This window comes from Crocuta crocuta, unplaced genomic scaffold (assembly GCF_008692635.1).
Source record: "Crocuta crocuta isolate KB4526 unplaced genomic scaffold, BGI_CrCroc_1.0 scaffold502, whole genome shotgun sequence".
In the NCBI taxonomy this organism is placed as follows: domain Eukaryota; kingdom Metazoa; phylum Chordata; class Mammalia; order Carnivora; family Hyaenidae; genus Crocuta; species Crocuta crocuta.
Genome location: NW_027533269.1, coordinates 590 through 16,957, shown reverse-complemented (window position 1 = coordinate 16,957; position 16,368 = coordinate 590). Strand labels below are relative to the sequence as shown.

General features: G+C 41.5%; 1 protein-coding gene across 1 annotated transcript in view; it reads left to right on the top strand.

Annotated features, from left to right (window-relative positions):
* Positions 1–15,192, top strand: part of LOC144218013 (coiled-coil domain-containing protein 81-like) — a gene marked incomplete at its 3' end in the record, with an annotated part of 19,647 nt that extends 4,455 nt beyond the window's left edge. The window contains exons 2-5 of the mRNA XM_077747816.1: positions 4,370–4,474; positions 8,784–8,917; positions 13,926–13,987; positions 15,036–15,192. Of these exons, the coding sequence (XP_077603942.1) occupies positions 8,833–8,917; positions 13,926–13,987; positions 15,036–15,192 (304 nt within the window). The remainder of the gene's footprint in view (positions 1–4,369; positions 4,475–8,783; positions 8,918–13,925; positions 13,988–15,035) is intronic.
* Positions 15,193–16,368: the final 1,176 nt, after the last annotated feature.

The following is a 16,368-nucleotide window of genomic DNA, read 5'->3' as shown; positions in this document are numbered from 1 at the left end:
GAGAGAGGGAGTCACAGACTGAAACAGGCTCCAGGCTCTGAGCTGGCAGTCAGCACAGAGCCTGACGCGGGGCTCGAACCCACGAACCGCGAGATCATGACCTAAGCGAAAGTCGGACGCTTAACCGACTAAGCCACCCAGGCGCCCCTCCCTCCGTCTCTTCTGAATGACAGGCTTGCTGGATAGAGGATTCTTGGCTGCATACTTTTTTCTGTTCATCGCATGGAAGATCTCCTGCCATTCCTTTCTGGCCTGCCAAGTTTCAGTAGATAGGTCTGTCACCACTCTGATAGGTTTCCCTTTGTATGTTAGGGCCCTTTTCTCCCTAGCTGCTTTCAAACTTCTCTCTTTGTCCTTATATTTTGCCAGTTTCAGTATGATATGTTGTGCGTAAGATCGATTCAAATTCCGCCTGAGGGGAGTTCTCTGTGCCTCTTGAGGTTCAACGTTAACTTCCCTCCCCAGGTTGGGGAAGTTCTGTGCTATAATTTGTTCTAGGACTCCCTCAGCACCTTTCCCTCTCTCTACGTCTTCTGGGATTCCTATGATACGGATATTGTTCCGTTTGATTGTATCGCTGTGCTCTCGAACTCTTCTTTCGTGTTCCCGGATCAGTTTATCTCTTTTTTTCTCAGTTTCCTCCTTTTGTCTAATCATGTCTTCTAAATCACTTACTCTCCTTTCTGCCTCTTCAATCTGTGCATTGGACGCCTCCAGTTTATTATGTTTCTCCTTTATCGCATTTTTAAATTCATCATAACTATTTTTAAGCTCCATGATGTTTGTAGCCATAGTTTCTCTGATGTCCTCCATGTTTTTTTCAAGCCCAGCGATTAATTTTATGATTATTGTTGTAAATTATAGTTCAGTTATGTTGCTTATTTCTGTTCTGAGCAGTGCTTTAGCTGTCAATTCTTCCTGGAATTTCTTTGGAGGAGAGCTCTTTCGTTTCGTCATTTTGATTAGCTTTCTATCACTTGTTAGTTTTAAAAGCTTGTTATGCTCTCTGCACCTGTGAGTGCTGCTGCACCAAAGAATGCTCTTTGAGTGTCCAGGGCCTATGCGTTCTGAAGGTGTTCTTTGAATGGTATCTCTTGGTCTCTCTTGTTGAGACCTTAGGTATTTTATTTTCCTACTCATAGTGCTATTTGGTACTCTCCACCATGTGTACTTTAGCTTGTTTCTTAAGGGAGCCTAAGTTTCTTTGGTAGTTTCTTAAGGTTTTCTCAGTGGACACTGTATCCTTTTCATCCCAAACTCCTGGATTGTTTAAGGGTTCCTATGGCTTCAGGCCTTCTCTGTGTGAGATATGGGGGCGAGTGCAATGTACAGAGTTCCGTACTTCTCCACCGTCTTGCCCTCTCCTCCAAAGTGTTTCTTTTTCTTAATGTTTATTTATTTGAGAGCGAGTAACAGAGACAGAGAGAGTGTTGTGCACAAGCAGTAGAGGGGCAGAGAGAGGGGGAAAGAGGATCCGAAGCAGGATCTGCTTTAACAGCAGAGAGCCTGATGTGGGGCTCAAACTCTTGAACCACAAGATCAAAGCCTGAGTCGAAGTTGGACATTTAACCAACCGAGCCACCCAGGTGCCCCAAAATGTGTTTCTTGTTAGGAATTTTATTTACCTCAAATAGTGAGCTATATTATGAGGGTTAATTTGTATTCTGGGACTACTCACTCTAATCTACATTAGAAATGTCTAATCATCCTGCTGGCATTTGCCCCTTTCTTTTTCTGGTTTGCATTTAAAAGGTCCCTCATGTGGGCACCTGAGTGGCTCTGTTGGTTAAGCTGTCAAGCCTCAGACTTCAGCTCTGGCCTTGATCTCACAGTTGCTGGGTTCCTGCCCTCTGTCAGGCTCTGTGCTGACAGCTAGCTCAGAGTCTGAAGCCTGGCTTTGGATTCTGTATCTCTCTCTCTCTGTGACAATCCCCTGCTCTCTCTCTCTCTCTATCTCAAAAATAAACTTAAAATAACATTAACAATATTAAAAAGTCCCTCACCTTAACTGGACAATGCTCTGCTTAAGCTACCTGACTAATTGAAGCTAGGATTTAAGTGTTTCTCCTTAATGCTCAAGTTGATTCTCTGATGATGGAATGGGAGAATGTATAGCCTAATTTTATGCCACCACACTCGCCTGACTTTTGGTTGTTTTACAAACTTGTAAGCAAACAAGACCACAGGTATTGGCTTGAGATGACTTAAGGAGAAGGAAGTTATTGGAAGCCTGTTAGGAAGCTTATTGAGTAATGGGAGCTGGGAGACTCAGACTTGGAAACGGGCAAGAATCAAGGGGCTGTGGAGGGCGTTTGGAACCCTGGCACTTATCCTAACGTAGGATAGCGAGGAGGGCCTGCCATCCCCGCAGTGCACATCTTCCACGGGTTTCTGTTGTTTCTGACACCGCCTAACAGTCTGAGCCCATGAAAGAGCATCTGTTAACAAAGCTTGGGTCACATACCTGGTCTCTGGCCCTGTTATCTTAAGGAGGGCAAGGATCTGTTTTTTAAGTTTCAGGAATGGAATGTGGTCGCTAGGAATTACTTCTGCCCCATGATTACACACAGTCTGGATGTATGCATTTCAGAAGGAAACTTGGATGATCCCAGGGCTGTCAAACCAAAGCACATACCAAGCAGAACTGTGTTTTCACCTGGACCAGTTGAAATGTAGGAGAAAGGGATTGAGACGTGAGACTGTGAGGAAATAGGGAGGTGGGTAAAAAGAATGAAGAGCAGGAAACATTCTCGCAAGAAAATTATGTTTTGGTAATAGGTACATCAACATACAAGTCATCGTGGCTTTGTGTGTGTGTGTGTAACATGACCTTGAAAGCTCTCTGAAAGCTTAGAGTATGGAAAGCACATCTCGGTGATGTAGGATAGTCACTCTCTTTCGCCACTGGAGGATGCTTTCTGTCTGAATAGTATGCTGCGGATTCTGGGGATATTCCCAAACGTCCACTGTTTACAAAGTGCTTTTATGTAACAATCATTCCAGAAATATTGAGTTGCTGTAGCAGATGAGAAATGTGAGCTCACGTGAGAGAGACACCTAACCAACCTGTACCGGTAGGGAGGCCAAGGTTTCCTAATACCAGCTCAAGCTTGGGCACTAGGACCTGACAGAAGTTAAAAGGAGAATTCAACTTTCGATAGAACTACCAAAGAGGTAGAGAGGCTTAAGAAAGCACAGTGCCTTCTAGGAATCACAAATGGTGCAATGCGAATGGAGCGAGGGAGAATATTATAGGTCGAGGAAACAAGATAAACAAAGGTGTCCAAAATGTGTGCATAAGTTTAGATTCAACTATGGCTATTTAATCGTTTAGCTTGCTATCTCACTCATCTCAATTCTGCATCCCATGGCCTGAACTCGAACAAGTGAGCTGTTTGGAATAATTGCTCTGAATCTGTGCCCTGGAGTTTCCAGGGCTTTCCTTAGCCAATTCTTGTTTTCCAACTTCCTCATTTTTCCTTCCTTTCTTTTTCTGTGCTAGAGCTGTGTTAGAAGAGACTTATTGCAAAACAAGGGTTGTATTCCAATACACAGAACCTCAGATGCTTATAGGGACACCTACACTGTAGATATAGAAGAATATGAAAATAATCTATACCCGATAGTGCCGATGTATTCATTCTGCTTATATATTATTCATTGATTGTAACAACTATTATTGTGTCCATACGATATGTCAACTGTTGTGTTAGCATTTTCCATATCTTATCTCATTTAATCCCTAATATAACATGGAGTTGCATGATTCCCAGTTTACTGATGATGAAACTAAGAATCAGAGAAACGAAGTCTCTTGCCCACGGTTTTCAGACTAGAAAATTAAAGGCCTCGGACTAATTTTCCATCAAATATTACCATGTCTCCCTTCTTTGTATCATGCAGGTCTCTGTTCAAGTGTAATCTCAGAGAAGTTTTTCAAGGAGCCTCCTCAGTCTGTGTCCAATTGTCTTGCCTATATTTCTTGGAAGTACTTACGATTATATTATTTATATTCTGTTATTTGTATCTCCCACTAGACTATGATTCTTGTGAGTGTGAGCTCTTGGCTATCCTACTTACTGTTTATGATAACACTATGCATATATAGCCTGGCACATAATAAGGAGCTCTACAAATTTTTGCTGAAAGGTTGACTCTCAAAACCAAACTCTTACCCACTGTTCTGTGTAGTGTTTCGAATAGGTTAAGAAGATTGCATTCTTTAATGCCCTGATACCAAAGAGTGGTACACAGAGGTTGTGAATGCAATGTGCCAAATAATATGTGAACGGCTGGTCCATACTTCTTTAAAATTAGTTTTAATTTGCAAATGGTAAGGTCAACCTTAAGTGTGTCTGTATTTTTACAGATATTCTATGCTTGTGTAACCACTAAGCAGCTCAAGATACAGAACATCTTTAGCCCCCGAGGGGCCTCTTGTATTATCTCCCAGTTGATATCCCATCTCCTAGAGGTAAGTTTTCTGACTCCTGTCACATACATTAGTTTGCTTGTTCTTGAGTTTTATATACATGTAATCTGTAGTTGGTACTTTTGCATTTATCATCTTTTCTCTATGTTGTGTATTTCAGTAGTTTATTCTTTTTTTTTGTAACTGTGTCACATTGCATTGTGTGAATACATCACAATTTATTTATCCATTTATCTTTTTTTGTTTCTTTGTTTTTGAGACAGAGAGCCAGAGAGAGAGAGAGCCAGAGAGAGCAAGTACAAGTGGTGAAAGAGCAGAAAGAGAGCGGGGGAGAGAGAGAAAGCGAGGATCCCAGGCAGATTCCAGGCTGTCATTACAGAGCTCAACATGGGGCTCACAAAGTGTGAAATCATGACCTGAGCCAAAATCAGGAGTCAGATGCTTAACCAATTGAGCCACCCAGGTGCCCCCCACCTCCATTTACCTTTTGATGGATGATGTTTTGAATATTGCCAATTCTTAGCTATTAGGAATAAAGCTGCTATCTACACAGCAAAGGAAACAACCCACAAAACTAATAGGCAACCAACGGAATGGGAAAAGATAGTTGCAAATGACATGTCAGATGAAGGGTTAATATCCAGACTCTATAAGGAACTAACCAAACTTCACACCCAAAAAACCAACAACCCAGTGAAGAAATGGGCAGAAGATATGAACAGACACTTCTCCAAAGAGGACATCCAGATGGCCAACAGACACATGAAACGATGCTCAGCATCCCTCCTCATCAGGGAAATACAAATCAAAACCACACTGAGATACCACCTCACGCCAGTCAGAGTGGCTAAAATGAGCAAATCAGAGAACTCTAGATGCTGGCGAGGATGTGGAGAAACGGGCACCCTCCTACACTGTTGGTGGGAATGTAAACTGGTACAGCCCCTCTGGAAAACAGTGTGGAGGTTCCTCAGGAAACTAACAATAGAACTCCCCTATGACCCAGCAATAGCACTGCTAGGAATTTACCCAAGGGATACAGAAATGCTGATGCATAGGAGCACATGTACCCCAATGTTCATAGCAGCACTCTCCACAATAGCTAAAACATGGAAAGAGCCTAAGTGTCCATCAACAGATGAATGGATCAAGAAGATGTGGTTTATCTATACCATGGAATACTACATGGCAATGAGAAACAATGAAATCTGGCCATGTGTAGCAACATGGATGGACCTTGAGGGTGTTATGCTGAGCGAAATAAGTCAGGCAGAGAAGGACAAATATCATATGTTTGCACGTATAGGAGGATTAGGAGGAACTTGACGGAGGAACAAGGGGGAGAAGAAGGGCGGAAATGGTGGGGGAAAGGGAGAGAGGCAAACCATGAGAGACTCTTGAATGCTGACAAAAACTGAGGACTGATGGATGTGGGGGGGAGGGGGAATGGGCATGGAGGAGGGCACTTCTGGGGATGAGCACTGAGTGTGATGTGGAAACTAATTTGACAATAAACTGTCAGGAAAAAAGAAAGGACTAAAGCTGCCATAAACATTCTTGGACAAATTTATATAGAGGTGCACACTCTCTATGCACCCTGGGAGGATATACTTAGAAGTGGAATGACTGCACTATAAGGTCCATGTGTGTTTAGCTTCTTTTCCTTTTTTCCTCTTGTATATCATGGAAATAATCCTTTATCNGGCTGGGGTGATAGTTGGGCTTACCTCATTTTTCTCCCATTTCTCAGCGATTCCTTTGTTATATGATGCCTTATTGTGACTTTCTTGTCCCATATTTTATTTCTACACGCTGTAAGCTTCATAAGATGTTCTTCTTGTTGCTCATTATAGTTAATAAACTTTTATTTTTATTCATTAATATACCATCTGTAGAGCTGCTCATTCTTTCCTGTACTTTCCTGTTACATTTAGGATCATTTTTCTTTCTTCTGAAATGCATTCTTGTCTTTTCTCCTGACTTTATTTGTCTGAGTAATTTTTAAAACTTTGTCTTTAGTGTTAAATGATATTTCCTGACTATCATATTCTAGCTTTGTCGTTTTTTATTTCATAACTTTAAAGCTATCACTTCATTGTCTTGTGCTTTCATGTTTTTGTTGTGAAGTCAGTGGTATTTCTTGTCATTGTCTTTTTCTGTGGATGTTTTTAAGACTCTCCTTTTATCTTTAGTTTCACTTTTTCGACTACGATGAACATAGAAGTAGTTTCCTTTAGGTAAAGTTTCCGTTTGGGATCACTAATCTTGAATCTATGATTAATATTGTTCATCAGCTTGGTAACTTCTCAGCCATCATTTCTCAAATGACTCTGTCTTTCTTATTTTTTCTGCTCTCTACTCATAGAACTTCATTTGTCTCAGATTTCACTTACTCTCTTAGGTTCTTTGTTTTTAATGTTTCTTTATTTTTGAAAGATAGAAGGGGAGAGAGAGAGAGAGAGAGAGAGAGAGCGTATGAGCAAGCGAGGGGCAGAGAGAGGGAGACAGAGGATCTGAAGTGTGCTTGCACTGAGAATGGAGAGCCTAATGCTGGGCTTGAACTCATGAGTCATGAGATCAGGATCTGAGCTGAAGTGAGAAGATTAACCAACTGAGCTCCGCAGGAACACATTTCTTAGGGTCTTTTTATCCATTTTTCTATCTGAGTTTCAATTTGGGTAATGCTAAGTTCATGAATTGTGGCAGTTGTTTCCAGACACCTGTAAAATTCCCTGGTGACTTCTTTATGTTTTAGTTTACTTATGAATTATTTACTGAAGCTTGCTTCGTCAGAACTCTGGGGTCGTTCCTTAAAAACTTCCCATTGAGATATATTTTATCTTCAACCAAGTAAACCCATTAAAGTGTAGATTTTGATGAGTTTGGACAGAGTTGTATCCTCCTGTGAAACTGCCACCATACTCAAGATACAGAATATCCCTGTCACCCCCGAAAGATTTCTTTCTCATGCGCGCCCCTTTGCATTTTATCTCTCTGTCTTATCCTAGCCCCAGCCAGTCACTGATTTGTTTGAGTAACTCTAAACTAGTTTGCTTTTTCTAAAATTTTATATACATGGGGTCCCATAGTATGTACTCTTTGTGTCTGATTTCTTTCAGTTAATAGAATGATTTGGAGGTTCACCCATGTTGTTGCCTGTATCCGTAGTTCATTCTGTCTATGACTAAATAGTGTTACAGTGTATGGATAGACTACCTATTGTTTATCCCTTTACCATTTGATGGGCACGTGGTCATGTCACACTTTTTCTGCTGTGAATACATCTGCAATGAATATTTATGTATAACACTTTGTGTGGACATGTGTTTTTATTTTTCTTAGCGGAAGTTGTAAGAAACTGCCAGTGTTTCAGAGTTCGTTGAATCACTTTACATTCTCTTCTGCAAGATGTCAGTTCCAGTTGCTCCACATCTTTGCTAACACTTGGTGTGCATAGTCTTTTTAAAATTCTAGTCCTTCTGATGTTGTAGGGTTACCTCACTGTGGTTTCAGTGTGTGTATCCCAGGTAACCAGCGATAATGAGAATCTTTTTATCTGCTTACTGGCTCTTTGCATATCTGCTTTCGTAAATGTATGTTCAAATATTCTGTCCACTTAAAAATTTGAGCTGTCTTATTGAGTTGAGGAAGATTTAAAGGAGGTGTATTCTGATCGGTGTTGGTGAGGATGTGGAGAAAGGGGAACCTTCTTACATTGTTGGTAGGAATGCAAAGTGGTGCGGCCAGTCTGGAAAACAGTATGGTGTTTCCTCAAAAAGGTACAAATAGAATCNTCTACTCCTAGTGATATACGCATCAGAGAGGAGTATGTACGTGCCGCAGAAGCTTTGTTCAGGAATGTTGGCAGCAACATCATTCTTCATAGCCTCAATAAATTGTGCCATATTCATACACAGGAATAATATGCAGCAATGAATATGAACAAATTGCTAGCACAGAAAACTTGGATAAACCTCACACACATCATGTTGAATGACAGAGCCACACACAAAATAATACACACTGTATCATTCCAAAAGTTCAAACAGAGGCAAAACAAATTGGTAGTATCCGTTGGAATAATGCCTGAAGGGAGAAAGGCCTTCCAGTGCTGACAATTCCTCCTTCCTTCCTTCCTTCCTTCACACCTTCTTTGTTTCCTCTCCTCTCTTTCCCTCCTTCTTTTATTCCTTCTTTCCTCCCCTCTTTTCTTCCTTCCTCTCCTCTTTTCTTTTTTCCTTTCCTCNAAACACAAATCGAGATTTGGTAATGTTTATTTTTAAGATCTATCCTAAGCTCTGAGAAGTGGCTCTTGGAGGTTGGGAAAGTGACTTTTGCGCAAATTCCATAGGAAGGAGGACGAAAGACCCGTGGAGGACTCAGCACCCAGCCAAGTGAACATGGGCAAGTTTGAAACCCTCATCCCTGCGGTGCAGGACATGAACAAGCAGGTGCTGCCTGCATTGAAGGGGCTGACCACGGCGGGTAAGCGACGTGGGGCTGAAGCTTCACCTGCTTGTGGGGAGGCAGAAAAACCCCTTGTCCATCCTCTGGTTATCTTGGCCTCAGCTAGGAAACACAGCAGGCTCCCACTGCATGCCCATAGACTTTCTTTATTGATTGTGTTAATGAGGGAAAGGGGCCAGCTGAGGATTCTGAGTAAAGGTGATGATGTGTGAGCTTGGGGACTAGCACAAAGGAAGTGCTTGTCAACTGTTAGCTAAACACAACCACCCCAAATGGGTCCTTCTCAAACTTCATGCAAGGACATGGCTACTTTTGTTGCCCCTGATCTTTGGGGGGTTGTGTTAAGAAAGTGAGATGATCCTAACAGGAACTGGGTGTTTGCAAGAAGACCTGACAGCTTTTCCTAGAACACTTAACCAGGCTCGATCAAAAGCACGTTTTCTTAGAAGAGCCACCCTAGAGTGACACCGATTTCTGTTTGTAAGCAGAGCCCTTGGGAAGAAAGGTGCTCCAGAAATGGAAACTTTGCTACTATCAAGTCATTGTAACTTAGGGACATTGCCCATACTTTAACCACATGACTTAGGAGACAAAATAAATAGGAGTAGGTGCCTTATCTCTTTCGCCTGCATCACTCCTATTTTTTCCTGTTCAAATAAGTATAAAATAAGCATTAAATATCACAGTTTTATGGAGTCAAAATGTGTGCCTTATTGACAAACCTCTATGTAATTTATACATTCACGTGATTTTGAGAACCTACTGTGTTAGACACTAGAGAAGTGGTGGTGAGCAAACACCTTGGCGTTTCCATAATCCAGTAGGGAGAGATACACAGTATCCAAGGAATCACAGAAATACACAATAATTTCAGTTAGTAAGTGATACTGAGGAGGAGGAGCATGGTACACTGGGAACTTTTGATGTGGTTCAGGATGGGAATGTGTGTCAAGATGTGTTGAAGCCAAGAAGGCTTGAGCTGAGAGGTGAAGAATGAGCTGCAGTTAAATAGGTGAAATGGATCAGTGGAGTAGGCAAGGGAGGGGAGATGACAGGGTTCTTGACAGAGGGAATAACAAGGGGACATTGATGAGAGGGAGGACGGTGTGACTGAGGAATTGAAAGAAAGTCCCTATGGCTGCTCTGTAAGCACAGAAGCCAGAGTGTTCTAAAGGAGGCTGGAGAGAAGGGGGGCGGTATCAGATGATCAGGGCCTTGTCAATCCTATCAAGGATAGTGGCCTTCATTTTAAGCCTGATGGAAAGCCATTGAGTGTTTTACCATGGAGATGAGGGAGGAGTGGAATGACATGATCACCTTTGTGTTTTGAAAAGATGTCTCTGGTTGCAAAGTGGGGAATGATTTGGAGGGTCAAGAACACCTATAACAGTAACTGAAGTGAGACTGAATGGGAGCTTGGTCTAAATTTGTAGCAGTAGAAATGGAGAGATGGAGACAGCCTGACAGGCTATTGAGAGCTTGTGGTGGTGCGCTGGCCATGGAGGGTGAGAGAGAAAGGAAGTCTCTAGGATGAGAAATGAGTTCCTGGCTTGCATAACTGAACAGATGAAGGAGACAGTCATTGAGATTGAATCCCTGGTTACAGGGCAAGGTTTAAGGGAAGGAAGATCCTGATGTTGAGCAAGTGAAATGTCTCTGTGAGATATCCAAATAGGCAGTTGGATACACAGGTCCAGAACCTTACAATGGGGAGAGTTTCTGGGAGTGTAAAGAAACACGTGGGAGTCATCAGCCTATGGGTGGTCATCAAAGCCCCGGGCACAGACGTAAGTGCTTGAGCAGAGTATGGAGTGAAAACTGAAGGCCTGGGGCTCTACCGTTGGAAATGCCAATGTTTAATGGTTGAGTTGAGGAAGATGAGAAGAAATGGCTAGAGAGGTAGGAAGAAAATCCAGGAGAGAGTAGCGTCACAAAAGCCAGCCAACAGGAGAGGTGCTTCAAAAAGGAGAGAGTGGTCACCACTGTTAGATATGACTGAGGAGTCAGCAAGCTGAACGCTAAACACATCTATTGAGTTTATTGATGAGATTGTTGGTGACCTCAGCAAGAGATTTATTGGTTGAATGATAGAATTGGAAGTCATTATTAATGTTATTCTTCTTAAAGTCATTATTAAAGTCGTCATTAACTAACAGGTGACTACATCTTAATGTTCACAAATGACCTCTTGTAAAGGAGAATGAAGATAAACTTCCAATTGCAGCAAAACCCATAAATGAACTTTTCATCATCAGATGTCATAAGTCCTGTTGCTTTCATGTGTTTCTCCAAAATTCCTATTATGAAGTTATAGTCCTTCGAAGGTCCCGTCATTGTTTTTGGCTGTCATCCCGGTAAAAGTATTGAAGACGACATAGCTAGGCAATCTGCAGAGGCAAGAAGGCTGCAGGTCTTCAGTGCAACAACCTGATCTTTGCACTGAACTATGCTCCTATACTCCGGGGATAGGTTTCTCTGTTCAAATCCCTCTTGAATATTTTGTTTTGTATATCAATGTTTTGGTTTTAGAGGATGTCTTATGGGGCGCCTGGATTGCTCAGTCAGCTAAGTGTCTGACCCTTGATATGGGCTCAGGTCATGCTCTCCTGGTTCATGAGTTTGAGCCCCAGAATGAACGCTGTGCTGGCAGCCCAGAGTCGGCTTGGTATTCTCTGACTCCCTCTCTCTACCCCTCACAACTCGTGCTCTCTCTCTCTCAAAAATAAGTAAACATTTTTTAAGTTGTGTGTGTGTGTTTGTGTGTGTGTGCTGAAAGATGTGTTACAAAGTCAGGGAACTTATCATTTATATTTGGTATTAATATCTACCTCAAGCATATATTATTCTACAGTTTACATAATCGGCACTTCTTGTTAATGATGCTCATATGTAAAATGCTGCATTCTTGCTACTTGACACTGTGTTTGAAACCCCGGTTTTGAATGCATAATGTCTGATGAGATTTGGAGTGGACATGTCAACACAGAATTTTGGTATTACTAAATACTAGCTATACCTAGACCATCCCTTCATATCACATATTTAACCCTAGTTACTGGCATCTACTTGTTTTTCTACCACAGTTTCTTTTTGGAACAGAGATCAGAGCAAGAAAAACAGAGAAGACTTCTCTCTGATCATTCAAAGTAGATAGTAAGACGTCTATGCACTATTTAAATTAAGCCCCTTGGGTCTCTACCTAAAGGTCCTCTGGTAACAATTATTATTTGAGGGCTGCCTGGGTGGCTCCGTTGTTTAAGTGATCAACTCTTGATCTCAGCTCAGGTTATGATGTCACAGTTTGTGAGACCGAGCCCTGTGTCGGGCTCTACGCTGACAGTGTGGAGCCTGCTTGGGATTGTGTCTATCCCTCTCTCTCTACCTGTCTCTCTCTCAAAATAATTAAACTTTAAAAATATTATTTTAGACATAATATTAGTATACTTGTGGAAAGCAGAAACAAAGCAGACCTGAAGCAGTAAATTAGGATTAGGCACAGGATTTGCAGAGCACTAGCAGTAGAGAGAGGTGACAGCTGGTAGTCTACCAGTAAAAATGACAATGAAAAGCAAGTCAAGAATTAAGCAAAAATATGGTGATCATTTAGCAATATATACAACTATCAAACGGTTTTTGTTGTATACCTGACACTAATAGTATGTGCCAAACTGAATGTGAATTTAAAATGTACAATGTGTTAAGTTATGATGATATATGAGCATAAGGCATTTAAAAAGACTACGACTACTACATGCTACTCTCTGTGGATAGTACACAAAGATTCAGTGCGCAAAGCAACGTAGGTCTCTGCTGTTGTGGACTTTATCATCTGGGCAGGGCTGTGGAGAAGGACGATACACACACGCAATCTCTATAAAGACCCCCACCCCCGACCCTGGTCCCCAACAAAGAATTAAACAAAGACAGAAGTATAGATACATGTAAAGCAGAGAGTAGCCTTTTATGCCTTAATGGCATGTAGCTTTGTTTTTATGTTATCGAATGGCATCAGAATGAAGGTTAAGGGGAGCCTGGGTGGCTCAGTCGACTGGGCCACCAACTCTTGGTTCCTGGTCAGGTTCTGACTGGTTGTGGGATCAAGCCCTGTGTGAGATTACGTGCTGAATGTGGAGCCTGCTGGGGATTCTCGCTCTCTCTCTCCCCTCCCTGTGTGTCCCTCCCCCCCCTCACATGTGTGCTCTCTCTCAAAATAAATAAATAAATATTTAAAGTAAAATATGTGGCCTGGGTGGCTCAGTCGGTTGAGTGTCTGACCTTGGCTCAGGTCATGATCTCACGGTTCCCTTCCAGAGTTTGAACCCCGTTTCAGCACCTGTGCTGACCTCTCAGAGCCCAGAGCCTGCTTACGATGCTGTTTCTCTCTTGTGCAGCCTCTCTCTCTCTCTGACACATATATAAACGTGAAAAAATTAAAGTAAAAAAGATAACGTTTTATATTAATCAGAGGGCACAGAGTCGACACTCAATAAATACTTTTTGGATCCGTCATTAAGAAAAAAAGGCTAGGGTTAAATAAGTGGTGGAGATTAAGGAGCACACTTGTGATGAGCACCGGGTGTTGAATGGAAGTGTTGTATCACTAAAGTATACACCAGAAAGTACTATTATGCTTTATGTTAACTATCTGGAATTTAAATAGGAGCTAAAAAAAAAAAAAAGGCTAGATTATATTTGACTAACTGTCTTTATAAGATATAAGGAACTCCTCACACTTCTCTAAAGAATAAAAGGAAGTTTGAGACAGAGTTCTCTTTATCCTAGAAAGACTTTTTTCAAAGTTTATTGTTATCATTATCTTTAAGTACATTTTTGGAATGTAAAAGGGAAAGCTTTAGTTAGTAGAAAAATTCACTTTGGGGAATGACTTTATTTTCTGTTAACTGAACATCAATTAGGAATTACTATCCTTTGGTTTGCAGTGCATATTTCCTTATTTATTTATTACTGCTGGATACTATCACATGAGTGCTTATGTAAATTATTTTCTCTTTCCTTTGAATTTCAGAAGTCGGATCTATCTGGGACTCTATATCAGACTATGTGCTACAACAGCTATCCCTACACAAGGCAAGATTTATACTTTATGCTTAATGCAAGAGGCCAAAGGATCTTTCTTCCTTAGTCTTGTATAATTTTGCTGGGAGCAAGAGAGCAGACTTTAGAGCCATCCGATTTAACTTTCTGTCCTGTGATTTTGTATGCTCACACTTATGACTTACAGATAGCAGATTTAACAAACATGGATTTTAGTCTTAGGTAATGAGTCTGTAAAAGTTTTCTGTAGTGATACGAAGCAGATCGCGGACCAACCTGTAGAGGCACTAGATGAATTCTGTGGATCTGTGACCTGATAGTTTCTGGTGTAGCTATAGAAGGATGTAATGCTTCCTGCCATGCTTCTTTGCAGGGAATGGGTTTTAATTGCAATACAAGAAGATTACCTGGGACTGAATTCCCCTTGCCAAACATGAGAAACTTTGCCCAGCCCTGAGTTTGGACGCCACGGAACTGGACAGAGATCTGGGGACTTTGGAGGGAGCTGGGAACTTGTGGGACTTTTATATCCTCCTCACAGGTCCCATTATGACAACCCACGGGCTGAATGCATCCTCCGAACTTATGTTGTTTGGTCTGATGATTTGAAGGAGTCATCCCCAACTAAAATTTGGAGAGTTTGTATAAAGTTTTGCAGTTGTTTCTCTCTTTTCTTGAAACATCAGCAAGCAGATTTAACACCACCAGTTTTCCGTTGCTGCCTGATGCCGCGTGGCTGAGTCAACAAGGGTCTCTTCCTTTGGATGGGGTGTGTACGTTCAAGCCAGTGCACTCTCTGGCTGGCTACCTTCACTCCCTTGCATTCTTTCATAGCGCCGGTAGACATTTGAGTTTGTCACCCTTGAGGTGTGATATTCTTGGGGAGACCGAGGCCTTTATACTTCTATGAAAACTGAGAATCATAATGTAACCGGAGCTCCAAGAGATTGTAGACATCATTTAATAATTAAGGTTTAATTCTTTTTGTATTTTCTTGGATACCAGTACTAAAGGTTATTTTTCCTTACCTCTTCAGTGGATTCTGATTATTGCTCTTTTATTTTCTTCCTTTTTCTTTCAGGGGGTTCAGATTCCAGGCTTTGGAACGTTCACGTTCACGAGACAAAACACGGACATGGGAAACAACAAGTTTCTTCTAATACAGAGGCCTGTGTTTATCATGGCAGAGAAATTAGTACAGCTCCATGGACTAAAGCAGAATAAAATACACACGCCTGGTAAAGCTCTTCAATATTTAATAAGACATTCTCAGAAAGTAACTGGCCTGGGGACGACAATGAAAGGGCAGTTTGTTCAGTTGCTGCTTTACCAGTTTCTGATGTAAGCTCACTTTTCACATGGTACCTCTGGATGAGGGAGGCGCCAAGGTAGGAAGTGATAGTCTTCCTGCGGGACATTTTAAACCTCAGTAGCTTAAGAGGCAGACATGGGAAGACTTGATGTGATGTCAAGGCAAACTTATGTGCCACATTACAGAGCTATATAGGCTTAATCATTTTTTAGACCCTCAGAAATTAAAAGTGGTTAGAAAGAAAAAGTTAATTAGGGCCTCTGGTCAGAATCACGGTCCATAGTCACTATAAAAAAGATCACAAATGTGTGATCTATCATATATGATGTACATTCTTAAAAGTCAGGAGTGAGAAGGTTAATAATTCCATAAAGACTTAATGAATACCTTCTATGCACCTCTCACACCCTAAAATCTTCCTCCTTTGCTTTCTCCCTCCCTCCTTCCCCTTTCCTGCCTTCTGCCTCCCTTCCTTTCTTCCTTCTACAAATACTTACGGAGAGCCAACTATGTGTTAGGTCTTGTTCCAAGCACTTGAGATATAGTGATAAGCAAAAGGGGCACGGTGCCTGACAGAGGATGCTTACTTACCTTCCAGCTGTGGTGTGCGGACTTGGTGACCCCTCCCCTGGTTACTTAGAGGCCTTTGGAGATGTCCTTCCCGATTTCTGGACCGTGTTCCTTTTGACCTTCCGTATCATCCCCTCTTGCATTGCACTCCTGTGTGGATAAAGAGATACAGTCCACCCCCCAATGTCATCGGGTGAAACGTTAAAACTCCCCTTTATGTTCACTTCTCTGATGTTAATTTCCTGAGTAACTCCCCACCACGACATGAAAGACTTGTTGGTACCAAATACCAACAAATTATACTTAGAATTCATTATGCATATGATCTGTATGGTAGATTTGGTGGACTTTTTCAGTCACTTTGACCTAGAGTTTTATGACAGAAGGCTTCTACTAATTCACCAAAAACCTACCAAATAAAGTGACAAGAAAGCCAACTTTTTTTTTTTTCACAAAAACATCTTGGATCTCACAGTAGAGTCCAAAAAAGTAGTTTAGACCTGTAATACATTTTTTTACAAGACTTAAGAAA